The sequence below is a fragment of the Podarcis liolepis genome (assembly GCF_965112155.1).
Source record: "Podarcis liolepis genome assembly, chromosome: 5".
Classification (NCBI taxonomy): Eukaryota; Metazoa; Chordata; class Lepidosauria; order Squamata; family Lacertidae; genus Podarcis; species Podarcis liolepis.
The window spans coordinates 53,087,353-53,113,997 of NC_139556.1; the positions used below are offsets into that span (position 1 = coordinate 53,087,353).

Genomic DNA, 26,645 nt, shown 5'->3' on the forward strand with positions numbered 1-26,645 from the left:
GAATACTCTGAAGCCCTACACCCATGAAGGTTTCACTGCAAAGCACACAGTTTAAATAAAGCCCCTGCCCCCATAACATATTATTGCTATAGTACTTGACAATACATTCCTCCTCACAGCAACTGCATAAGATAATGAGAGACTGATTTGCTGTAAGGACTTGTGGTTTTGGAGTCCATCCAACTTTGTAATGTCCTCACTCTAGTTATGGAGACCAGGACCAAAGCATCTCCACACTGTGGAAACAGAAAGGAAGTGATAGTTACAGCAAATCCGTAACTATCCTTTCCTTGCCTGCCTCTAATATTTCAACCAGTACAGGCCTCAGGTTGGTCTGCCTGCTCCTAGATGCAGCCTTCTGGAATTGCTGGCAGGCCGTTCTTCCCCTTCCCAGTCGACTCATTTTTTAAGTCTCAACCTTGGCAGATGAGACAGGGACCATAATAAACTGTAGTGGCTCACTCAACTAAGTACCAGAATGGGAGAAGTACCTGGCCTCACAGTGTCCTGAGCCATTCCCATCCCCAGTGCATTAGCCTTAAGAACACATGTTGTCACCTGGACTCAAGTAAGTAGCAATTCCCCCCCCCCCTCATTACAAAGCTCCCCTTTCTTCCCAAGAGTTCATGGTTGAAGTAGACTCTGAACTCAGGACTTTCAGATTTTTCAGCACTATTTAGTGGACTACACCTTCTCAAAATGCATTTTCCAGTTCATTGGGAATGGAAGAACCTAGAGGAAGCAGCAGTGGAAGATGGACCCTGAAGTAGCACCCAGTAGGTTTCAACACATTTTGTTTATTGATATCAGATCTCTAAAGATGAGCTACTCAAACAGCTTAAACCCCCCCCCCAAAAAAATTGTCTAACACTTGAAAGATCCACTCATTAGTAAGTTGTTTACAAATGCAATGACATCGGTCATAGCATGTTGGCAGTCACCCCTGTACTTATGGGGTATTATAATATCTTACCTCATCTGAAATGTGATCACAGTGTTCAATTAAGCGATGTCGCAATGGGTGCCTGTTGATGTCTGTCAGTTTTTCTGGCTCCCTTCGCTCCCCAAGGATAAAGCAGACCATTTCATGTACTAAAGCATCTGAAGTGACTTGGCGAACCATACGATGCAACAGGGCCGTTGACGTGAGAATCCCCATCTCTGAACTGAGCACAAGAAGGAATTTTAAAGGAAGTGACATAGGTTCCTCCTTTATGTACATATAAAAAATAGGGGAGACCTCTCTTTTTTTCCAACAGATGCCTTACTCACGTTTGCATTAGTTGGGGTTCCATTACGCCAACAAAAAAACGTTCTCGCACCGAGCTTGCCATGGCAACAGCTGTTGTCTGAAATAAGAGGGCACAGTGATACTCCCTTTCCAATTTAGGAAAAATAATAATATATTCTAAACTTGTTTTGGAATGTACATAGAAAAGGGTTAAAGCAGGCATCTCAAACCTTCTGAGCTTCCTTAATGAGCTGATCACAGTAATCAAACCAGGATAGAAATGAAATCAGGGCTCTTTTTCCTGGAAAAGCAGATGCATCTTCTTTATGGCTGTAGGAATCCAAACTGAAGTACAAGAAGGGGTGAGAAAAGCATATATATGCTCAGAATTTATTGGTTTTCATCACAGCAAAACTAGAAGTTCCATGACTAACCTAAGCATTTAGATATTGTTTCTAATTTGGTGCTTTGAAGTTTTTACTTCTTTGGAGAGCCACCTCAAGCACAAGTTGTGCTATAAATGTATTTTTTAAGAAATGCTTTCTTTAACATACACAAGGCATAAAATGTAGCTCAAGGTCCGTCAAGACAGTATTCTTACCCCCAGTTAACTCCTTCCACTGTTTCAATATCTAAAGGATCCATCGACTGAGGGAGGGCTTTGTAGAGAGAGGCCAACCTGTCCGTCAACAGTTCACACAAGCATGTACTCTCTGCTAAGCATTTGGCGGCGGCTGGCTCGGGCAAACTCACTAGGAGCATGAGGCCTTCACAAGCTTTCACAGCTATCCGGCCATCCTGTCATGTAAGAGAAGACAGAATACAGTAAGTTTCAAGTTCAAATAGGGGAGGAAGAACATTAGGGTTCACGTGGCTATTATTACAGATATATAATAATATATCCTAATGAATTGACAAAGTTGTTTTATTGCTGTAGTTTCCTTATCTCCACTAAGGCCCTTTCGAAAACAATATGTTTGATTTATTTCAGTAGACACTATTTAGAAGAAGACTAAGCAACTTTTGGCATGACCATGACCAAGTTATTAACAGCCTGTGAGCGACAGTTAAAAATAAATCTGCAAGCATTATAACAGTAAGGAGGAAAAGTGACAACAGTTCAGCGACCCAATGAAACAATCCCCAAATAAACCATGCCGACAAACATCAGTTTCTGTAGAAGATCAGCTCACAGGACTACAGGACATACAAAAGGTATACTAAATAAAAATAAAAGTTCACCTCACAATTTTGGTGATACTAATGATACTAATGTTTTTCTGAACATTTGAAGCCTGCAATACAAGGTTCTGTCCTCATCTTACCAGGCTGGGATGCTTAGCGGGGCAGTGGGGAGGGGGGAGCATTACATTTTACAACTGGCAGGGAAGTATTTTCCCAAAACCAGATAATTTCACACCAAGCAACATTTATTATGTATGTGCTAGAAGAGTAGAAAAACATACCCACCACATTTACCATAATGATATTTTAAGTATATTCACTGAATTAAAAATGTGTGTTTGGGAAAGCTGATGGTGTATTTAGAGGCCTTCGGTGCCTCTCTCAGCTGATAATTCCTTCCATTCTTTCTGATTAATCAATAAAAAGCCTTCAGCCCCCCCCCCCATATGCCCACCTGAAATCAAAAACAATTCTGCCAGTCACTCACCGGGCTTTTGGTGAGATTGAGTAGAGAATCCACCAAATTATAGTCCCCATGTGGATGGGCGGCCAAAGCCTCAGGGGACAAAGGGACGTTTAATTCATCTAGACTTGTGGACAGGTCATCTGCCTGCTGAGGAAGGTCATTTGCGCTCTCTGCTTGATCCGCTCCACTTGATGTCTCTCCAGGCTGAACAGACTGTCCTGTATCTGTCACCACGGAATCTTGGCCTTTTAGCATGTCTGCTGTAATTAAGCTTGCTGTGCCTTTTGAAGCCAGCCCCTTTAGCTTGCTCTGAAGAGGGTTACATCCAGAAAGAGAATTACAAAGATAAAAATGGCGCCTGCACTGAAGCTGAAAACACAGCAAAATACAAGGCTTCCAAATAAAGCAGGCACAAACACAAGGAGGGTTAAACAAAACAAAGTAAAAACAAAACATAAAAAGAAACAGATAGCTGGAGTGCTGTCAAAGAAACTGATTAGAGCACCTCAACTTCTTAATCACTCAAACATGTATATGTGAAGATTGTCTCCAAGACTCTCAGGGTTTGAAAACAGAATTTGAATTTCTGAGAAGTCATTTACCTCAGCCAGCACTGGGAAGCTTCAAAATCTTAATCGTCATTGTAGATCTCATCTAAATGCTGAAGTTCTGCATTTAAATTGGCTTTTGACAAAGTTTAAGTAACTGGCAACCCTGTAAATTATCATTATATATCTTGGGCTGAATTTCATCGGCCATTATCTTTTGATTTATTACATTCTATCTTTGAATTAATTTTTCCTTGCAAAAAATGACTATTTATCCACCATGGCTTACTTCTTCTGTTTCTTGGTTTCTAGATAAACTCATATCATTCATAATACTAGGACCATTGGCAGATGACACGTTGGCAGATGATATATTACTCTTAATGGTCAAGAGTTGGACAAGCACATGACTACTTTAACAACCATGCTGCACAAATCCTACATACCAGGCTTTACAGAAATTATAAAAAAGGAACCTCAGTCAACCCACTAGCTGGAGCCATTATTTAACATTTGCCTTTCACACCAACTTCTGTATTAGTCAGTTCAATAAGTGTGCAAAAAATGGCCTTTCCTTATTCTATCAAGCGACTGAAGTAAGTGGATGCCATTTGATTTGTTCAATCTTCAGTACGAATGTCACATTTACTATATACAGGCAACCTTTTGACACAAATGCATTTAATGGAAATTGTGAATTTTCAGGTCAAGACCCCAATCCACCTTATCTCTGTGGTTCTGGAAACACAGTTTCAGATTCCAATCTAACCATGCTTCTGAGCTGCATATGTCTAAGAAAAACAAAAGCTGTTCTAAGAATCAGCAGTTATTCTCAGGAAATCTGCACCTGCCATCTTAACAAGATCTTGACACCATTCCCTGGGGATCCATGTTCCTCACTTCACATTCTTCTTGAAATGGAAGAATTGCACCCCTGCCTATAAATCAGTTTCAGATGTTTAGAAAGACCTTCAGAGCATACGGATTCAAAGTATCAGTCTTTATAATAGATGGGGGAAAGTATGAGCACACAGTTAATTCCCTAAAGATGAAGAAATTGCATATCCTACAGTACCTATAAGCAATAGAATGGCAATCCTTTATTAAAATAAGCGTGTATAACCATCTATTATGTACATAACTATCCCTGAGCCTTAAGAAATGTTTTACTGTCAGTCTTCACTTTTATTCCTGAAAACTGCTGGAAAGACATGCAACATGCCATGCATCACAGAAAACAATCTTCCAGCTCTTGAATGTAATTTATTTTATAATGTAATATAATATAATTGAATGGTTCCCAATATAAAGATGGGGGGGGGAGAGGAGGTGTGACAACTAATTATGCATAGAGAAGACCTGCAGCCTCTACACCTTTTCTGCTAACCAGCCTAGTTTCCACATGGATTAAATTTAGTTCCTACCTGACAAGGCTATGTAAAAGTAGTGTAATCTATGAGGGGTTGCATACAGCCAGCAGGATGCTTAAATTGTGCTATTGTTTGTATGCTAGTTCCTACATATGCAACGTTAGCACACCGCTGAAGCATGTGCCAGAGCTGTGGATTTCTAGGGTGCTAACATGATATCATGCAGCTCCAGAGACCCAATTTAAACATGATACTTAATTCACATAACCCTACAGGGCACATTTTCTCTCCGTTTTACAGGGTTAGTGAATTTCAAAGAAAAGAGCTTTTGCATCTAGCTCAGCAAAACAGACAAAATCCACTGGTCTGTCCATGCAGTTCTGAAGCCCACCTGCTCACCTGCCTCCTGGAAGTATGTAGGACAGGGTCTTGTATCACCTAATAGGAAAGTTTAATGAAATAAGCTCCATATTTTCAGAGTCAAGATCACCACCATCAAGGGACTTCACTCCCAGACCACTGGGGATAGCAAGAACAAGCAACAGTTTGCCAAATTTAACAGGAAGGGACTGTACACCTCTCTATGTGGAAGAGGGGGAAATACAGAAAGCATCTCCTCTAATTAAGAAAAGAATGCCAGATAAATAAAATCTTCCAGAGATGGTAACAACAACAAAAAGCAAACCTCCACCAGAGAATGCTAACTGATAAAATAAGAAGCATAAAGAAATATACTTGGCATAGGAATAATTACTTAGTTCATTAGATTAATAATAATAAGGAGAGGGGAAGAGAATAAATATAAATATAAAAATGCAGCACTGTTGTGTAGATGATAATAATAATAATAATAATAATAATAATAATAATAATAATAATAATAATAAATAAATAAATAAAATTATTTATACGCCGCCCATCTGGCTGGGTTTCCCCAGCTACTCTGGGTAGCTTCCAACAAAATATTAAAATACAATTTTTATGCTTCTGTAATATCACCGCAGAAACACACAATCTGGTTTCTGGTACAAGTCACAGAATCATAGAATTGTAGTTTTGGAAGGGAACATCTAAGTCCATCCCCCTGCAATGCAGGAATCTCAACTAAAGCAGGTGGTCATCCAACCTCTGCTTAAAAATCTGCAAGGAAGGTGGGTTCATTACTTCTTATGGAAGTCTATTGAACAGCTCTTACTGTCAGAAAGTTCTTCCCGATAACTTCAACTCTCTTTTGAAAAGCAGTTTCTATCCCCGGCAATCGCAAAAGAACTTGGAAACATACAAGCAACAGATGGGGAAGGCTCAGGAGCCAGTAGCAGGTTAGAAGTAGCTTCCAGGAATCAAAAGGCTTTATTCCCTGCCCCTCTGATCCTGACAGATACCTAACTCATTTCCCTTTATTGTGGAAAAGAAACCCCCGTTAACAAACAGTGTGATCTACCTACCTCAAGGAAGAAGTTAACCAAGTATGGATCTTGTTTCAGCTTTGCACACACTGTACAGAGAAACTGGATTTCTTCATTTTCTGTGGGTGTTGCCAGAACTTCCCCACAAAGTCTGATTAATTTCTGTTCAAGAGAATATTATTATTAATAGTACTACTAAAGAAAATAAAACCCCAATAAAAATGCCCACATCAGGATACATTGTTGAATTTTGCTTTCTAAGATCTTAGAGCAACAAAACTGAAATATTACACCCAATAATCTGGGAGACATCATTAAAATGTGTTCCTTTAAAAAGAGAGTTTAGTACCTGCACAGGTCTGTGTACATTTATGTGTGGGAGAAGAGGCTGTTGTATTCTTCCCAGCAGCTTTGTATAAAAGGATAAAACCTGCTGTTTCATGCCTGGAGGACACTAGAAAAAGAGATACAATAAACATGAAATATACATAATGTGGAAACTGGCAAACAAAACCAACAAGGTGTCTAGAAACATTAGTTTAGTAACACACACATTAAATGCATCCAATATCTCATCCATTTTACAATACAGAGATTTGGTACAACACTTAGACCAATTATATCTTTAATTTTATTTCTATACCACCCTAAACTTGAAGGTCTTAAGAAGGTCTGACCTTTATAGTGCACATTATGCAGTTAATTTAGCATCTCAAACTAGCATAGACTAAGATCCTATGCACTTGTTTTAGATCTGTAGCAAACATTTGCAGTTGTTTAGTTTGTGTTACACTTATTGTTCATACAATATACTGCAAGCAGCTTTAGGTTTTGTGGGAAACCAGCACACAACTAAACACAAAGATATAAAAGTGTCCATTCTTTTATGTCTAGCAGTAGTCTCTCACACCCAAATGGGTGTGGTCTTTGTGTGTGTTTCTCTCTCTCTCTCTCTCTCTCTCTCTCTCTCTCTCTCTCTGTGTGTGTGTGTGTGTGTAGATGGAGAACCTTGAAAAGATTATGTGTGCATGCTTTGCACAGCAGTTTCAACCCTTGGAGTGTTGTTGTTTTTTCTCAAGTGAAGAGGGATACATTTGGAAAATGTTCAGCTACTACTCAATCAAAATAGCTTCCACTCTGCCCAACTGCCAGGATCTTTCCATGACCCCATACATTCAACAGCAGCATTTCTTCACCAATTGTAATACAACACTATTTCGTTCTCAAAGGTACTGCAAAAATATGACAAGTCAAAATTTTGATTACTGAAACAGCACAAACTAAGTACACATGATTATATCCAGTCACAGGATCTGAGCTTTCTGCAATGGAGCTATACTTACATCAGCCTTGCCCAAGGTGTACAAAGTCTCTAGGATCTTGTGATGCAGTAGATATTCCATACAAGGTCCTGTTTCGCCAGACTCCCTCTCATTTTCTTCCTGAACTAAAATATCCAACATCTGCTCCAGGTGAGAGGGAATGTTGGTATCAGTCACAGGAGCTTTGTCATCTAGAGAAACAGGTTCCATTAAAATAGAGTGTCCAGTCTCAGTTGTTATTATTACTACTATTACTACTACTATTTATTAAATTGCTACACTGCCCCTCATCTGAGGATCACAGGGCATTAACAATATAAAAACACAAAATACATACCATAGCAACAAATGAAAACAATACCAACCCCCCAGTTTAAAAGGCCATAGGTAAAGGTACCCCTGCCCGTACGGGCCAGTCTTGCCAGACTCTAGGGTTGTGCGCTCATCTCACTCTATAGGCCAGGAGCCAGCGCTGTCCGCAGACACTTCCGGGTCACGTGGCCAGCGTGACAAGCTGCATCTGGCGAGCCAGCGCAGCACACGGAACGCCGTTTACCTTCCCGCTGGTAAGCGGTTCCTATTTATCTACTTGCACCCGGGGGTGCTTTCGAACTGCTAGGTTGGCAGGCGCTGGGACCGTACGACGGGAGCGCACCCCACCGCAGGGATTCAAACCGCCGACCATGTGATCGGCAAGTCCTAGGTGCTGAGGTTTTACCCACAGCGCCACCCGCGTCCCTTCCTTAAAAGACCATACATTGTTTAATTAGCCAAATGTCTGGAAGAAGAGGAATGTTTGTGCCCGGCACCTAAAGATATGTAAAGAAGACACCAGGCAAGCCTCCCTAGGGAGAGCATTCCACAAGGGGGGCCACCGCATAAAAGTTAAATACTTACAATGAAGATCATACACTCAAACATATTTTCATTTGACTTTTCCTATTCTGGCTGACGGGAGTTTGACAACTCTGCCCCTTGTTGAATGAATGCAAAGAGGGCTTGTGTGGCTGTGTGGGCTACACCAGCTCTCTGCTCCCCCCCCCCCGGGCAATATGATAGAGCTCTATGCGCATACATTAGTATGCATGTAGAACTATTCCATATAAAGGGGAATCTGGCCCAATCACATGGAGGTCCTCTACACCAACAATACCCTCCCCGTAGCAGCATGGCTTCTGCTTACCAAAATGGGTAAGGTTAAGGTTATGGATACACCAACAGAGACAATCAGGCATTCCCTATCAGTGCATGCACACAGCCTGACCTTATTGCTTCCTTAACCTGCTTGGTAAGTGGTAGCAATGCTGTGATGGGAGGTTAATGTTGTGGCTCCGCAGCACTATCGCTCCTGTTCTATACTCATACTGATGTACGCACACAGAGTCCCTTTTAACTGATCAAAGATTGGGGAGTGGGGAGGCAGCTATGGCACATTGTCAGAGAGTGGGTTGGCTGTGTGGCTGGCCCACATGCCCCCACCCACATTCTTCCAATTTATGGCTGTGGGTTGTGTGAATTCCCCTGACTTCTCATGTAATAGAAGAAAGAGAAAAATCACAAACATATTTGTTACTTCAGCTAAGCTTTGAATGTGTGGAGTTGTCTTTCTTGTTCAAGTTAAGGGGGATGACCCTGCCTGAACTGAGTTCCTACTTGGTATTTTATATAACTATGCAGGACTATAACTTTACAAAAAGGACAGAAACAATGTAACACTTGACACAAAATGCTGGAGGATAATCTGAAGCAACATACAGTATAGACTTCCAATGTGTTATTTGGGAGAGGAAGTTTTAATGTTGTGAAGAAACTTAACTGGTCTCTACAATAATCAGCAAACTGGTGTGTGAAGTAATTTTATATAATGAATTTGGAAACAATTTATACTACTATGTGGCAAGAGTATAAATAATCCAGTAGCAAGTTTGCTATTCCCTCTTATGCAACTGTCTACAAACAACTATCATTACAAAGCAAACAGGAATGAATTGCAACATCTAAAGACTTTGAATCTCTGTGATGACAGCACTGAATACGTTCTGAAAGTTATTGTGAAGTGTAACATTCAGGTCCCACCAGCTATTTCCCGGCTTAATTTTATTATTTCCCAGATCATTACTTTTAAGTAACAAACAGTACTCCCATCTGCAGAATTGTGTGCTGAAGTTGCAAATAAATGCCTCTTACCTGATGTCTCTATGTAGTAATGGGTAATCGCCTTCCAGTGGAAAACAAAGTCTTCTTGCAATGGAAGGGATGGCGCAAGCTGCAGGAAAGAAATAAAAAGCAGACAAAGGACATTTCCTAAATGTTAGTCTTTAGGAAAACATAGTTGCAAACACAATAATTTCAAACAGGGACAGGGGGACCATTTTCTCTTCTGGGGGGTAGCAGCAGTGGAGAACCTCAGGCTGGAGGCTGAATGTGGCCCTCAGGACTCTTCCTAGGCCTTGCCCAGGGGTCTGCAACCTTTAAGACAAAAAGAGCCACTTGGACCCGTTTCCGAAGAAAAAAACAACTGGGAGCCGCAAAACCGGGAAGGTGACGTCGGGACGGTGCGTGACTAATGCACGCACCGCTCCCATGCGACGTCACAGCCAGTACAGCACCCACCACAGTGGGGAGTGTCGGGGCACACAATGCGCCTCCTCCCCTCGCTAGTATCTGCCCCGGAGCTGCGGCAAAGGTGTAAAAGAGCCACATGCGGCCCCGGAGCCGCGGGTTGCAGATCCCTGGCCTTGCCCCTTTCTTGTGCCACACCCTTCACTGGCCCCGCTCTGTGATAATGCCTGGACGGTGAATGGAGTTTGTGTATAGAAACCTCTTGCTTTTGTGTTGCAAGTGTGACAATGTCATGTCCCACTACTGACATGAAACTCCCAGAAGGTTCCCCAGTTCTGCATTCTTGCCTTATTGGTACAGAGCCCCAAATGAGCACCTTTGCCAATAAAGGGTAATTTGATTTTAATAAAGATTTTTAATCTTTATTATGGTATCACATTGTCATTAACAAGAAGAATGTAAAAAGATAAGAAGAAAGAAAGAAAGAGCTTGTTGGATCATGCCAATGGCCCATCTAGTCCAGCAAACTGTTCTCGCAGTGGCCAACCAGATGCCTGGCTACTTCCTCCCAGCTACCGTAGTAGCCAATGAGGTAATAAAGTGTGGCTCAAATTCAGTTGGGCCTCTGGAAATGAGGAGTGAACAATGGGTGTTGATTAAATGGGGAGTGTACAGTGGACAATGTCTGGTGTGACAGCTCACCAGCTTTGTAAACTGCCTTGGGTTGCTGTTTTTTTTACAATCAAGTGGTCTATAAATTTTATGAAATGAATAATTAAACTGGCAACTGACTCCTTGGGAAATTGGCCTTCCTTCCTTCCTGAGAGGGAGTACATACGCCTATTAATGAAAAATGGGAATAAACTAACTAGCTTTTACTAGTTTTCTCTTATTTTTGAATAGTACAAATAATAGCACACCTATTTCTGATCACATATTCTAAAATATTTTTGAAACAAAAATAATGGCAGCAGGATTTAACTTCTGATCTTGTAGCAGACTGGCTGCCATTTTTAATAAACTTGACTTATGCCTGATTTTGTCAACTTTTGGCTGGCAATTCTGAAAATGGAGAAGTGGCAACACTCCTAGGAGTGACTTGCAAAAAGAAATGAATTATGGAAAGAATAGGCTGTTGGATATTATATTGATATGCATATACATATTTGAAATGACAAAGGGGAAGCATTGGTATTGCAGTATTATTTAAAAGGAAGTCCAAACCAGTTATCATGGTCACTTTAAGCTAGTTAAAGTCAGACATTTCTGAAATCTGTAAAAATTTCTTAATCTTGATCCTAAGCACACTTCCATAGAACTAGAGATTATAGCTTTTGAGGAGATGTATTTTCCATTAAGCGGATTTGGGATGGGACGGTGATATTCAACTATGTCACACACAAAGGAGACCCACTGAAATTAACAGATTTCATAAATAAGTCAATTTATGTACATCGAATCAAGCCACTGACTTAAGCACACCTATACCCACTGAGTTAAATGCATATGATCCCCCCCCCAACATTTGAATCTTTGAAACTAACACAAACAGACAGAACTGTGACTACTTTCAGCACTCATCAGCTTCAGAATTAAGAAGAAAGACAACATGCAGTGCACCAGGCCAAATGTGCCTTTAAACAAATTCAATTTCTCGGAACACAACATCCAATATAGATCAACACTATACCGAAAGCTCTTCTGCAGACCTTGTGAGAAAACGTCAGCAATGAACACCAACAAAAACATACGAAACTCAACATGATACTATATTTCATTGACTTCAGCACTGTTTAAAAGGCCAGGGCCAAATTGCAGGCTTTAGCCTGCTTTGTATACACTTATTTTTTCCACTTGTTTAGCAGTGAGGCACTGCTGGGACCTGACTTGACTTAGAAGACTGCACATAAAGCTACACAATGTTATCAGACTCAAAGATGTGCAAATCTTTCACAAACCCTATCATGTCCCTAGTACGGTAAACCAGCAGGTTGCACACATTTAACTTTATATTCAGCTTTACACGCATGGCATAAAATAGGCATATATATATATATATATATATATATATATATATATGAAGGTGAAAAGGGGGCAGGGTTCCAGGGAAATGAATTTGCCAATCCTAACTGCCATTGAACCCAATTGGCTTTGATTGTACACAATGTTGGCTTTAGGTGTAATCTCTGGAAAATAATCCTTGTGTAAATTAAGGGCCTACTGTATAACATTCAGGCTATTTTTTTAGCTATACATGTATCCAACCAAAACAATGAGCTGTATCCAACAGACCCACTAAAACTAACAGAGTTAACTCCATTGATCTCATGGGTTTATTTTGAGTACAGTGGTACCTCGGGTTAAGTACTTAATTGCTTCTGGAGGTCCGTTCTTAACCTGAAATTGTTCTTAACCTGAATCACCACTTCAGCTAATGGGACCTCCTGCTGCCGCCGCGCCACCAGAGCACGATTTCTGTTCTTATCCTGAAGCAAAGTTCTTAACCTGAAGCACTATTTCTGTGTTAGCGGAGTCTGTAACCTGAAGCGTATGTAACCTGAAGCATATGTAACCTGAGGTACCACTGTATGTCTTAGTTGGATAAAAGTTCAGAAACTCCTGCAATGAAGTTTTGAGGCTTTACTAATATTTTACCTTGCACTATCTAGAATTCTATCAGAAAAAAGGTTGTGGCCTCACTAGTGAAATCTGTGGAGTATATAATCCATTGTTTCAAACATTTAATTACTGGTAATTTGACTAAAATATTTTTTTCCAGGCCAATAACCAATTCTACATTCACAATGTAAAGGTAAAGGTACCCCTGCCCGTACGGGCCAGTCATGTCCGACTCTAGGGTTGCGTGCTCATCCTGCTCTAGAGGCCGTGAGCCGGTGCTGTCCGAGGACACTTCCGGGTCACGTGGCCAGCGTGATGAAGCTGCCGCTGGCGAGCCAGCACCAGCGCAGCACACAGAAATGCCGTTTACCTTCCCGCTATAAATGTAGCTGCAGCCAATTCTAGCAACCTGAGACGTGCACCAGCATAATATGCATGTTTGAAATATTTACTTTATTAAAAAGATGTACTTGTACTATATTTTCAGAAGGAGTCCATTGGAAATTTACATTAGGACAATAGAGATCTGATGCTGAGAGGCATGGTTGGAGGCAATACAAACTAGGTTTTTATAACTTTTATTGAATAAAATTATTCATTAATAAAGATGTGGTTGGCATACATACATGGTTGGCGGAACACAAATTGAGTGGAATGTTAAAATTCGTCAAGGAGCAAAGAAAGCACTAGAGGCATCATTTTCAAGTCGTCTCATAATGCTAACACAAGGAATCATTAAGGAAAATTAAAGGGCAACGCACCTGCTCAAAGACAAGTCCTACCTTGCACAAACGTATAATCAACCTTTGGAATTTTTTTGCCACAGGTCATAGAATCAGCTGGAATAACCTAGTTACTTGATGGAAGATAGAATAGTAATTATACTGAACTTTTACCCCAAGAGTGGAATTGTGTCGGCATACGAAGTATCTTGAGTGGACTATTCCATTACTTAGGCAAGGGGTGGTTAACCCATAAACCTTTGGTCAAACCTCTGGGTGGTGCATGCTAATGGTGGGTGTAGCCACCCACTCTGTCCCCCCTCCACAGCTGATGAAGGGCATTATTGCCCTTGAGTATAGAAAGAGTATTGATCAAATGATCAATCTGATGAACAGTGATTTGCATTTCCATTAAGGCACTGTGGTGGGCAGAGGCATTTATTATTATTTTACTGTTGTTAGCCGCTCTGAGCCCAGCTTTGGCTGGGGAGGGTGAGATATAAATACATTATTATTATTATTATTATTATTATTATTATTATTATTATTATTATTACCTATCTACCCATACCAGCAGCATGTAAACTTTTTTAAAAAAAATCCACTGCCAAAATTGATCAAGTTGGGGGGGGGGGAACCAGGGCTGCAGGCAGGAGCTTAGCTGCCCCGATTTAAGCCAAATGACACAGAATATAGTTTTTAATACTGCATGCTAGAAGGCTTAGATAGGCCTCTCACTGCCCAGCTGGCACAACTGCAATAATGCCTCATGGACAATTGAAAAAATGTCTACTCAACCCTGAAGAATCAAATATTAAGGATGCTAGGTGCAAATTGGGGGCAATTTGCAGGAATAACTGGTTTTGATGAGCGATTAGCACAGAGGTACTTTTATTACTTCAGATACTCCAGAATGCAATCAATCTCTCTCTCTCTCCCACTGGATATTCTAGGAAACTGGGGAAAATTTCTCAAAACACATTTATAAAGCTGCAGGAGTGAACACAGGGAATATTTGACTGTTTGGAGCCTGTTTGCCAGTCCACTGTGGGAGCAGAAGGAGGGAGCAGCTGTGAAGGAAATTTTAATACAAAAGCGCCAGTGAAACTATGCCTAAGGGGATAGAAGGTTAGGGGGGCATATTTTAGATGTGCCTATAAAACAGAAGGAAGGACATTATCACTCCCTCTATTTCTGATGTTCAGGCTAGAGTGTCAATGTTTATGTAGCAAAAACAGCACTACCTCTGCACAAAAGGAAAACATCAGCAAACTCAACTGGCATATAGGTTTGCAGGAGTACAAAAAATCTGGAGAAAATAACCAAAAGGACAAAAAAACCAAGCCTAAAACACAACTACACATGAATGCAGCTTGTATTTAACTCACCAGGTATGTTGTCACAAAAAATCCACTGGCAACAAAAAAAATTATACTGGAAATATGCAGCTTCAAAGCTCTTGCTTCCCAGGCAGGAGGCAGCTGTATCAAGCTGTCAGCCTGCCCAATTGGCACCTTCAAGAACTCCCCCTTGTTCAGGCAAGGAAACAGCCTTGGGATTTGGGGTTCCCCCCCTGTCTTAATTTTATGTTGTTTACTTTGCATTACAGCATATTTATTTACATCAGAGTTGCACCATGGGAGGAAACAGAGGAGATACCCCTGCCTCTTCTCCTGGAGTTTCCTATCCCAGCTGGTCAGCAGAAGAGATTGAAGGAGTTGACTTACTTCCTCCTCCCTACCAAACAGTTTTCCTTTTGTGTCCATATTTTTTAGATTGTACTAAGTTGGAGGCCTGGGACTGCCATCTATTTATACAGCCGATCTGGTAGTCTTTTTATGTCTGAAGAGCAGGGTGATAAAAATAGTTAAATAAATAAAGACTACTGTACTAAAGTTTCAGTGTATTTTATTACACGTGTGCATGCGTATTTGTAGTTGGCCACCCCGAGCACCCTTTGTTGGAAAGACGGCATACAAACTTAACTAGCAAATAAACGAAGAACTTGAAGGCTCCTGGCTTTCGTTGCGGGGCCCCGACTCGTGATCGCCCAGAGGCTTCGGCTGAGCCAGAAACAGGACAGAGCCACGTAACCCGCCCAACCCGGAGACTGGGAGGAAAAGAGCAAACCACTCGGGTCTCGCCAAGCTCTCGTCCCCTCGTCCTAAGGCAGAAATAAAACTACCCGGCGTCGGAGGGAGGGAAGGAGGGCATGGCAGTTAAAGGGACGAAGCCGGCAGCAGAGCAAAGCGAGGAGGCCCCCCAAAAGCGCGTCCCCCATCTTAGGCCCAACAGGATCCCCGGGCTTGCGTGGCGGGCGCCGCCGGTGGCCTTACCGCCTCCACGGCGTGCTGCAGGATGGAGGTGAACTTGGAGAACATCCTGTCCCTGGACTGGAGCAGCCTCTGCCGGGAGGATCGCGAGAGCTCCTCGATCCGCCGCCGCCGCCGCTCCAGGGTGAGGACTGCATGCGGGGGGCCTGGCCGCGGCGATCGGGTCGGCTACCGAAGCGAAGCGGGGCGGCTGCTTCTCTCCGCTTCTCTCCCCGCTCCTTCGCCTCAGGAGACACCGTGGCGCGGACGGAGAACGACACCCACCGGGGCCGCCCGGAAGCCGAGCGCCTTGCCTTTGCTGGCGCCGCCGCCGCTACTCCCTCTCCTGCCGCCGCCGCTGCTCGGCCTACAGGGGCCGCTGCCTGAGGAGCTGCCTGCGCGTGTCCTTCGGTCTGGCAGGCAGTCAGTCAGTCAGGCCTCTGCCGCCGTGTCGGGGGAGGTAGGGGGCGGGGCGGGAAGCATCCGGCCCCGGGGAGGGAAAAAACAACGGAGAGCGGCCCGAAAGGATAGAGCCCTGGAGAGGGAGGCGGGCTGAGGAGAAGGGAAGCGAGAAAGAGGAGGGCGAGATTACGAAACCCGCTCTTTGGCCTTTGCCGGGGCCAACCGAAATGCCACGAAATAGTGAGCAAGTTTTCCAGTTCCTCAGAATTCCTCGTGACGCCGCCTGTCAGACGGGCAGAAGAGGCGCAGGATCAGGCTTCCTCAGGGTCGTGCCCGTGACACTTTGCTGCCTGCCGGCTCTGCCATGTAAGGCCCAGTCACGAAGCACAGAGCCAGGGCCCACCCTGCCACCTCGGGTATCTGGTGCTGAAGGGTGCTGTGAGGTGCTGGAAGTCGGCCTGCACAAGTTAAGCCAACCTCTGCCCTCCAGTGTAGTGGAGGAGGCCGCCTCCTCATCACTAGTACACTGAAGTAAGAGTCAGCCGCCAGTTTGGCCGGCTTCTGTATGCGCGACAGGAACCTCCTCAGTGACACTGTTATTATGTTGGCAATGCAATAAACTTCATTTATTTAGAGTACTACTAGCTGACTTTATAGCCCCAAGAGAATCTCAACAATTATCACAAGAAGCACAGCGAGGGATTATGGAAACCGCAGTTCAGCAACGTCTGGAGTCCTGCAGGTTAGCCATCCCTGTTATAAAGAGTTGTAACCACTTGCATTGAACTCCGGTACTGGCATCAGAAATAGGTATGGTATTCCTACGATGCCAGGATTATTCAAGTGCCATTTCCTGCCCTTTTTCTTTGCCTTCTCTGGTGTTGCCCTTTAGCCTCCACCTATAAGGGGCTGGGGCTGAGCAGTTGGAACTCAGTCAGCACATGATGGAGGCAAACCTTCCTTTGCTTGATGGTGATGATGGTAGTTGTCACTTTAGAGACATGACAGTTTCAAGAAATGAGTGACTGTATATGATTAGTTGCTTGTTTTTTGATTAATTATTGCAATTATGTCCTGTGTGTCATTAAAGGAGCTGAAGGCGGTGTACATAGTTTTCTTCCCTTCATCTTATTTTCACAACAGCCCTATGAGGTATGTTAGACTGAGAGTGACTGGCCCGGTGCCCCCCACAGAGCTTCATGGCTGAGTGGGAATTTGAACCCTGGTTCCAAGGTCGTAATCCAACACTAACCACTACACCACACTGACAATATTAGAATATAAATGAAATACTCGATTAATCTTTGCTCAGTGTTGAGCTTCCAGGTGAATAAGAAAGAATCAAAGCATGCTCTGTGAACTCCTTTCAAGAACCAGCTACCCACTGAATTCCTTTCAAGAACCAACTACCCACTCTGAATTTAAAAGGCAAAGTGCCAGAGAAACACTCAGCTTTCAGTTTTGCATTTGCTACACTGCAGTCGTCTAAGTGTATTAGTGTGATTGCTGTGTCAAAGATTTATTTGCCATTCAAGCTTCCATAGCTCACAAAGTGTAGGTAATGGAAAAAATCTTCAACATGGGGGTTTTGTCCATAGGATGTCCCTGAGGAAGAATTATCCTAGCTCTGTGGGAGACTCCAAAAGGGGAGTCTGCCGTTGAGGACTGGCAAACAAACCAGTCAGGGAAGAAGTGAGCTGAATTTGCTTCCAAATGTTGCCTTAGTCAAAATTGTGACCAGGTGATGCTATTGCATAGGTCAGATATGGACAACCTGTGGCCTTCCGTATATTGTTGTCCTCCATCAGCCCCAGCTTGCTTGGTCAATGGACAAGGATTACTCCAACAACTATCTCTGAAGTAGGTGCTGCTGCATTGGTAATGTGGAGAGTAGGGAAGGCACACTTGGGAACTTATAAAGCTGGAGACTACCTCACATTGCACAGGGGAAATGCAGATCCTTCAGTCAAGATGTACATTCCAGGGTTGGAAAAGGAGAGAAGTAAAAGGCCTGTCATGTTTGCATTACCTTAGCAAGAGAACACTGCCATTTTTCAAACATAATTGATTTTGCTCCCCTATAGCGTGAATATTTATTTGTGTTCATATTCCCAAGGTCTCAGGAGGACAAATTAGTGTTTTGTATTATATAAAAATGTTGTTCAAAAAATCACACTAGAAACACACTGAAGACAAGGATTTTCGTTGGCCCATTGTTGTCACTAGAGGCACAGTTTGCCACTGTGTCTCAGAAACCTTCTTCCAGCCTAGATACACCGGTCCTTACTTGGGGAGCGATAGTCTTACTTCAGTGATAGGTGTCCTGATAGCCTCCCATTTAGATTACTGTAACACTTTTTTATGAGGGTACCTTTAAAAATGGCCCAGAAATTTTGGTTGGTACAAAATATGACTGCAATATTGCTAACTTAGATGGGCTGTTGCACTATTTTCTTTCTTAATGGCTTTTGCTCTGTTTCGAGGTCCAATTCAAAGTACCGATGTTGATTTTTAAGGCCTTTTACCGCATTGGTCCTTTGTACCTGAATGATTGTCTTTCCCACATGTGACTTCTCAGATGCTGATAACTTGATCTAAGGTCCTTCTTTGAATGTCCCGTCAAAAGAGGTACAATAGGTGATTATGTGACAGAAAGGGCCTTCTCAGTACAGTAGTGTTACTAACACCCTCCATAGAGAGATTGCTGCATTTCTGATATCTTACCTTCCATTGAAAACATTTTTGTTTTGCCAAGCATTTTTATAGAATTTGATTCATTTGGTCATTTGTCCTGTGTTTTATGATCTTATAATTTTAGGCTTTAATTATTTAATTGTATGGTGGTTTTAAAATATTATTTCCAAATAAGCAAATATGTTAGCTGTAGGGTCCCCCCTTTAAATGTTTTGATCCTATCTAGTGTTTAAATTCTGAGTTGTGTTTTCTTTTCCTTTTTTTAAAAAACTAGTTATTTAATCCTGTAATCCACCCAGACAACATTTTGTTAGCAGGTGGCATATGAAGCACAAAATCTACACCAGCCAACCAACTAGTCAAAAGAATAATTATTTTCAATCCTGAAAACTAGATTGTGAAGGGGAATGAATGGTGTGATGTGAGATAAACACTGGAGAAGCAGATGATCATTTGCTTCAGTCATTTGCTCTGAATGCCCCTTAGTGTGGCACACTTAATTCCCTCCTACTGTCTGCTTGTGATTTATTGTCTTATGGATTAGTTAATCTGTAGAGATCTGATATGTGGAGGGGGATAATGCCTTGGGATGTGGGGGTTGTATATAACTTTTTGTTCTTTCACTCTTAGGATTCAATTATTCCCCATATGCTGGGAAGCAGAGACCCTGAGGCCAGTGTTCATTGTCACACTTCATCATTCTGTGGAGTGCACCTGCAACTCACTCTTGTGATGAAAAGCATCATATCCGCAGGACTCATTACCGGACTTGTCCAAGGATGTGGCTCAGCATGCCCATCTAATGAACAAGAAAGGCATAAATCATTCCAATATTGCACTTTTAATCATGGGAGTGACTTTTGGGTGCAATCCTCAGAATGAAAATGGTATTTTGAGAAGAAGCCTTGAATATGAAGGATATATAGGGGTCAGAACTGAACCATTGAACACAATATTATTATTAAACTGTTGCTGCCACTCCTCCCAGTCCACTCTGCAAACTATAAAACAGAACACTCTGGAGTGCAATACTAGTCATCAGGTACTCTTATCTGTGTAAAATACTTTTGCCAAAGTTCTGGGTATAGCACCATCTACTAGTTTGCAGTAACATGCTATACTGTACTATACTGTGGGACTTGACATCTTTCCACAGGGCCTGCAAGACAGAGCTGTTCCGCCTGGCCTTGGTTTGGACTCAGTCTGACCCTTATGTTTCCCTCCCCTTATGGTTTTGATTTATGGGCTACTATTAAAATGAGGCTGCATTTTAAATTGTTTTTTAACCCGTATTTTAATTAACTGTCCCCCCCATTATGTTTTATTGTAATTTTATTGGTGTTAGCTGCCCTGAGCCCAGTTCTGGCCGGGGAGGGTGGGGTATAAATATAGTGGTACCTCAGGTTAAGTACTTAATTCATTCCAGAGGTCTGTACTTAACCTGAAACTGTTCTTAACCTGAAGCACCACTTTAGCTAATGGGGCCTCCTGCTGCCGCCGTGCCGCTGGAGCCCGATTTCTGTTCTCATCCTGAAGCAAAGTTCTTAACCTGAAGCACTATTTCTGGGTTAGCGGAGTCTGTAACCTGAAGCGTATGTAACCTGAAGCATATGTAACCTGAGGTACCACTGTAAAAAGTTTTTACTATTTTATTATACTGTATTGAAATTAGCTATAACCTGTTACATATAATCCACTTTTATAGAAGTGGATTCATAAGTGTCCTGTTTATGTCTCTCTATTCTTCTGCTCATATCCCATCTCCAAACAGGCTGACACTTGGGTGTCTGAATACAAAACAAAATTGGATTTGTAAACTTTTTCTGCTTGGATAAAATTAGCATTCTTAGATTTTGTACTTGCTTCTGAAATGGAAAATGGAACTCTAGTCACCAGACTTTTGTGACATCACAGCAACTCAGGCAATGTGCAATGAATACTTTCAGACCAACAATCTGTTAGGATTTGTCCATTGTTATTGCTGTTCTTTGTTTAACTTTTCCAAAAATATTTTCTGCCAAATCTCAATTTGTGCAGTTCTCACATTCGTGTCTCTTCTATCATGGCAATCAAGGTGGCTAGCCATAATCTGACAAAGAAAAGCAATAAATCAAAGGTAAAATTAAGGAAGACCTTTTAACCAAAGGTTAAGAACAGCAGCAAACTAATATTATTTATCATTTTTGTTTTCTGGTAACTTACCTTACAACAGCATCCACATTAAATGAGAATATTGGAAATAGTAGATGGATTTCCACCAGAAGAGGGCATCAAACCATAAGATACAGGAATAATTTTATGGTTAATTTCAAGGGCTTATTAAATTAGACCATCATTTGTAGTAGTGCCAGTTTGACATTTTTCTTTCTGTAAATTGCGTAGGTAGTCCCATAAAATGAAAACAAAGTACATGCCCAAAAGAGCAACCAGAAATGAAGGAGAATACACTGCCAAAAATTAATGTACTGGTGTGGCTGACTAGTCTGTTAACAGGCCTCAAATTGCTCATCAGAGGTAAAAGTATAAAGAAGCTTATTTTAGTTCTCATGGACATCCTTAAATTTTAGACGCCATAGTTAAGGCAGGACCAATGGATAACATATCAATACATTTAGAAACAAATCAGCATTGTATGTTAAATGCTCAGTTGGCTGCAAATGGCAATCTAGCTGACACTTGAGGTGTATATTTTTAGGAACAACCTTATTTCTGTAAGTTTTTAATATTGTGTTTTAATGTTGTAACCTGCCCAGAGTCCTTGGGGTGAGGGCTGGGTGAACAACAGCAGCAGCAGCAGCAGCAGCAGCAGCAACAACAACAACAACGCAAACACAACCACCACCACAACAACAATAGCAGCCGCAGCAGGTTTCCTCTAGTTGTGAGATTATAAAAGATGTGCACTTGTAGGCAGAAGAAACATCAATTCTTTGCAATGTGACGCAATCTAATTAAGAGGAACCTCAGTGACTTATGGGGGGAAATCCTTTATGTGCCCTGCAGATGGCAGCATATTCACACTTTTTAAAGTGGGCTCCAACTAACCTCCATAATTGGCTTAATACCTGTATGTACCTGTCTTGAGACAGCAATAGAGGACATTTTGGAGGAAGTAATATAGAATCTATTTAGGCTTATTGTTAAGTCATCATTTAACATAATACAAGGTTTTGTAGGTCCAAACACACAACTAACAGACTACATAGAAAAAGGGAAGTAACCACAAGGACTCACTAAAGAACAGTGTCTTAGCTCCAACCCATAATAATGGGAGACAATATTTAACTGTCATTACCGGTTGCTACACTCATGATTGTGCAAATTGCCCACTGGACATGTTGTCCTAGTCAACCCCACATGTAACTTCTTTCAAACCCATAAAATACCTGGAGAAGTTAGCTTTGTCTAATTATTTTAATGATCAGCAGTTGCTATTTTTTAATGAATATAAGGCTGCAGGCTGAAGTGCCAGCATCCCTTTCAAGAGCATTGCAAGGAGGGGTAAAATGCCCTCCTCCAATGGCACAATGCCTTTGCTAGCAATTTAGTATAAAATAAATAAAAAAAATCCACACAAGGGGTAAAGACATGAATAATATTACATCTAGTTTGCCCCTTGGTCATTTATAAATGAAGGGTGTTGTTGTTGTTGTTTAGCCGTTTAGTCGTGTCCGACTCTTCGTGACCCCATGGACCAGAGCACGCCAGGCACTTCTGTCTTCCACAAAAATGAAGGGTACTACATGCACAACAGAGTTCTACAGCTCCTGAGTCAAAATCTCCCTTCACCTTGATGAAGAGTCACTGATAAGCACTCTTCCAGTTTTCAACATCTGTGAGACAGTACTGACCTGCTGTTAACCAGCTTTCTACCCAAAATAATGTGGGGAATTTGGCCAAATGCAATTACCGGTATTTGCAAAAAAAAAACCCCAAACCCCATGTATTTTACTTATATCTCATCCTACCTTGGAAAGTTCAGAGGTGATTATATAGGATTCTGAGCACACTCACTGATTAAGTACATTTCCAATTAACTTCTATAATGCTATAGTGTTAGCTGCTCCCAGCCATTTATTCACTGGTCCATGTCAGATACTGTAGCATAGATAGTATACTGGGCTAGAGTCATATAAGTAGGGTTCTCATAGGATCAGGACTGTTGCAGTAGAACCTTTAGAATGGGCAGGGAAGCTGTGGACCTTCAGATGCTATAGGACTAGAGTTGCCTCCAGGGTTTCCTGATAACTCCCATGTACAGTAGCAGGGGGGAGGGCTTGGAGACAATTATGCATGCAGCTTGCAATCTTTGGCCTTGCAGGAGCCAGTTGCAAATTATTACATAGACTTGGGGGGGGGCATGGGGAGTCTGCCCTCATCTCCAAATTAACCCCCATTGCTCAGTGGTGGGAGGAAGTGCAGAGGAAGAAAAAGAGCTGGGCTTAAGAGGAGGAGCATTTATGAGTGCACATAGGCAACTGGAGGAAGGTATGGGGCTGCAAAAGTGAGCGGAGTGAAGAGCAGCAGTAGGAGCCAAGTTCTGCTGCTTCCACTCAGGGGAAATGACAGAGCCCAGAGAAAATGTTCCAAGTCTCATGCATAATTCTCTCTCTCTCACACACACACATATTAAAGGGGTTTATCCCAGTTATGCAATTGCCAGATGGCAACAAGCGAGAAGAGCTAGGGATTTGTCCCCTTTCAAAAATGCTGGCTATTTGCAAGGGAATGCTAAGCAACCTTTTCCCCTTTAAAAACCCCTCAATCCTCCGGCCTTATTTGTTTTTCCTCCTGTCTATAGCCTGTAGTTATTAGCAAACTTTTGTTAGTATCGGACTAAAGATGTAATTTCTGAAGATTAAAAAGAAAACCAGTTACAGTAGTATCAAAATGATTAAAGAAGATATATTCAAGCTTCCCCCCTGCCCTGGTAGTATTAAATAATGCAGCTTTACCAGACAGAGGGAGAATAAGAATAATTCCCCACATTCCTGGAAGTGCCACCAACTGGCTGTGCAGGTGACCTCTGTGTCCATCTGGTGGTGCTTCCCTGTAACATTGGAAATCAAATACAATTGTTGCCTGTGGTTAACCAAATGGAGAATGAAGGCACAGATGGTTAGAAAAGGCAACCATATGCTTCATGAAAAGTAATGGCAATTACAAGAAATGAGGACTTTCCCACTACAGAACTAGTATGATATTCATTCATCTTCAAAATAAAAAAGTTGTGTCTATTTGTAGAGGTTGTCTCAATGGGGAGTACGATTGCTTTCTGGCAACATTCATTCTGATTTGTCTGTGGGGAAGCTAGATGTTGTGTCTTGCAAAAGTTGAAGCTCTCTGCTCATGCTGGCCAAGGTGGGAAGTGGGGAGTGTAGTTTCACCCACCACGTTTTGCTGTGTTAGCTGCATGCTGGCACAGTAGAGAGGCCTGGATCAGGCCCATTGCCAGGAGCTTGACCAACTTAGGATACAGTGAAACCTTGGCCAGCCCAGTTCAACTGCTTCTCCCCTGGCCATAGAAATGCCATCTGAGCCAGGTGGAAGGAAACCTCCACTGCAACCACCCTCTGATGTGGTGAATTGGGGGTTTGATTGTTTTGTTGATATTCTCACCACCACCCCGTAATAATGCAATGATTTGCCCTTCTTTCCCAGATAAGCCCTTAGACAAGCATGCCAATACCAAGTATCATACTGTTGTTCTATCTGCAGGACACTTTGCAGCAGTCCAAAAGGATTTGTTCCTGCTTTCACTCATGCGTTCTGTTTCTGGATGCAACCACTTCGGAATACAACAATTCTTGGCTTGAATGAGATAGAAGTGAAAAGGACACCATGTATGCTCTGTTAAATGCTCTGAGAAGATTCATTAAATCCAGTTCCACTGTAATTGTGACTGCAAGCTAATATATGTATGTATTAATAATATTTAATTAGCAGTAAAATTGTAATTACAGTTGTAAGTAGAAATCAGGGGTGCTCCAAGATTCTTGGCTATCTTAAGGCAAAAGCCCGATGGATTGGCAGTTGAATCATATTTCAACACTAGTGATGGGACAGTGCCTTCCACCACACCTGAGGGCAGTAGGCTAGCTTAGGGAGCACAATGCAGGACACATGACACACTTGGTGCCTTCCAGCACCTTGCTACTGTTCCTCAACTTCCAGCACCTGCCACATGAGGTGACCGCCTCAGTCTGCCTAGTGTCAACCAGCCCAGATAACTGTGGTTGATGTGACATCTCAGGATATGCAGCTGAAATACTGTTGGGCTCGCTCTCCTCCAAATTAGGACATTGTAACTTCTTAACAACAGTGGTACCTCAGTTTTTGAATGTCCTGGAAGCCAAACATTTCAGTTTTCAAATATTGAAAACCCAGAGGTAAATGCTTCGAACATGCCTTGGAAGTCAAATGGGTTCCACTGTGTGTACATGTTATTTTTTCAGTTTCCTGCAGACTGCCCTTTGGGCTTTGGTTTTCAAACGTTTCGGAAGCTGAATGGTCTTCCAGAACAGATTATGTTCGGAAACCAAGGTACCACTCTACTTCTATAAACAGATAGGAGCTGGGACTCCTAATGTGCATACATTCTACTTGTCTGTATAGTTAGTTCATATTAGTGAGTTACTTTTCTGTTTAAAGCCTAGTGCTCTCTGCTCTCAGTCTAATGAAAATGTAAAATTTGCAACCTAAGTAGATTTTAAAGAGTATCCATGGGCAGCATTGTTGCTTTCTAATCCTTGTCAGTGAACCATCCCACTGATAAGTACTTTACAAAAGCGGATTGATAGATGAGATATATTGACATTGTCTCATGCCAATAGACCACTTTCAAGGTCAGGAATCAGAGCTCAGATTACTGATGTGGGCCAGAGGGGGCTTTACCTTCTGTGATTAGCATCATGTGATTATGCTTTTAAAGCCTATGTGTGGCATGATTTGGATAAAATGGGGTAAGGAATCAGGATGGGACTTGTGGATTTTATCATCGCCTATCTTTGCCACCATAGAAATGTAGAAACAGAGTTGGAAGGGACCACAAAGATCTTCTAGTCCAACCCCCTGCAATGCAGGAATATTTCACCCAACATGGGGCTCAAACCCACAACCCTGAGATTAAGAATCTCATGCTCTACCAACTGAGCTAATTCAAGCATTGGCAGGAATAAAATATTTAGTAATATAGTTGCCATTTCCCAAGACAGGCTTTGAACTTAGCCCTGCAAGCTCTGTTCCTAAGGCTGGAGAAGCCACATGTTTCGGTTTGTTTATTTGTACACTACATATAGCATTTAGGGTGGATAGAGTCAGAACCTTAACATTCTATGTAGTTAAACACTTTTCAATAAGCACTAAATTAATTGCCTTGTGTGTAATTTTTGTTAGTGAATATTTTTTCACCCTGTTTATGTGGTACTACAATGCTTTCCTATTTTTCAGTACATTTTGGAATGCTATTTCATGGAAGCAAATTCCAAATTATTATGAGACTTGTATGCAGTGCTTCTGAGATATTTCACCAAACAGCTCTATGAGGTAAGCTATGACAATTTCTATTTTACAGATAGGAATTAAGTGGATACAATATAACCCCCCTCCTGTGGCCACAAAGTTTCCATGTATATATACTTCTTCCTGCAATTTCTTTCTAAATGTCAGCATATTAACATCACAGGAGGGAAACCCATGATAATAATGTAGAGAGAAGTGTACTGGAAATAGCATGATGATTAAGGATGCAAAAGGCTGCCATCAAATCACAATGACTGAGCAAAACCTTGATTCTCACAGTACATG

The 26,645-nt window shown here is 41.9% G+C and overlaps 2 protein-coding genes across 8 annotated transcripts in view; one reads left to right on the plus strand and one right to left on the minus strand.

Moving 5' to 3' along the window:
* Window positions 1-15,901, minus strand: part of FHIP2A (FHF complex subunit HOOK interacting protein 2A) — a 33,203-nt gene extending 17,302 nt beyond the window's left edge. For 2 of the 4 annotated variants that reach the window (XR_014526630.1, XM_083504793.1), the window contains exons 1-11: window positions 15,768-15,901; window positions 9,716-9,794; window positions 7,550-7,719; window positions 6,556-6,660; window positions 6,246-6,368; window positions 5,200-5,238; window positions 2,904-3,191; window positions 1,833-2,029; window positions 1,462-1,576; window positions 1,273-1,349; window positions 974-1,166 (exon numbers count right to left, since the gene is read on the minus strand). Coding sequence is in view for 2 of the 4 variants with exons in the window: in XM_083504793.1 (XP_083360919.1) it covers window positions 974-1,166; window positions 1,273-1,349; window positions 1,462-1,576; window positions 1,833-2,029; window positions 2,904-3,191; window positions 5,200-5,238; window positions 6,246-6,368; window positions 6,556-6,660; window positions 7,550-7,719; window positions 9,716-9,794; window positions 15,768-15,812 (1,431 nt within the window). In the remaining 2 variants the exon portion in view is untranslated. The remainder of the gene's footprint in view (window positions 1-973; window positions 1,167-1,272; window positions 1,350-1,461; window positions 1,577-1,832; window positions 2,030-2,903; window positions 3,192-5,199; window positions 5,239-6,245; window positions 6,369-6,555; window positions 6,661-7,549; window positions 7,720-9,715; window positions 9,795-15,767) is intronic. The other 2 variants (XR_014526629.1, XM_083504794.1) reach the window with 1 other exon arrangement.
* Window positions 15,902-16,760: 859 nt separating this feature from the next.
* The window catches only part of ABLIM1 (actin binding LIM protein 1), a 221,001-nt gene continuing 211,116 nt past the window's right edge, over window positions 16,761-26,645 (plus strand). For all 4 annotated transcript variants that reach the window (XM_083504842.1, XM_083504843.1, XM_083504847.1 and 1 more), the window contains exons 1-2: window positions 16,761-16,887; window positions 24,570-24,757. The gene's annotated coding sequence lies outside the window, so the exon portion shown is untranslated. The remainder of the gene's footprint in view (window positions 16,888-24,569; window positions 24,758-26,645) is intronic.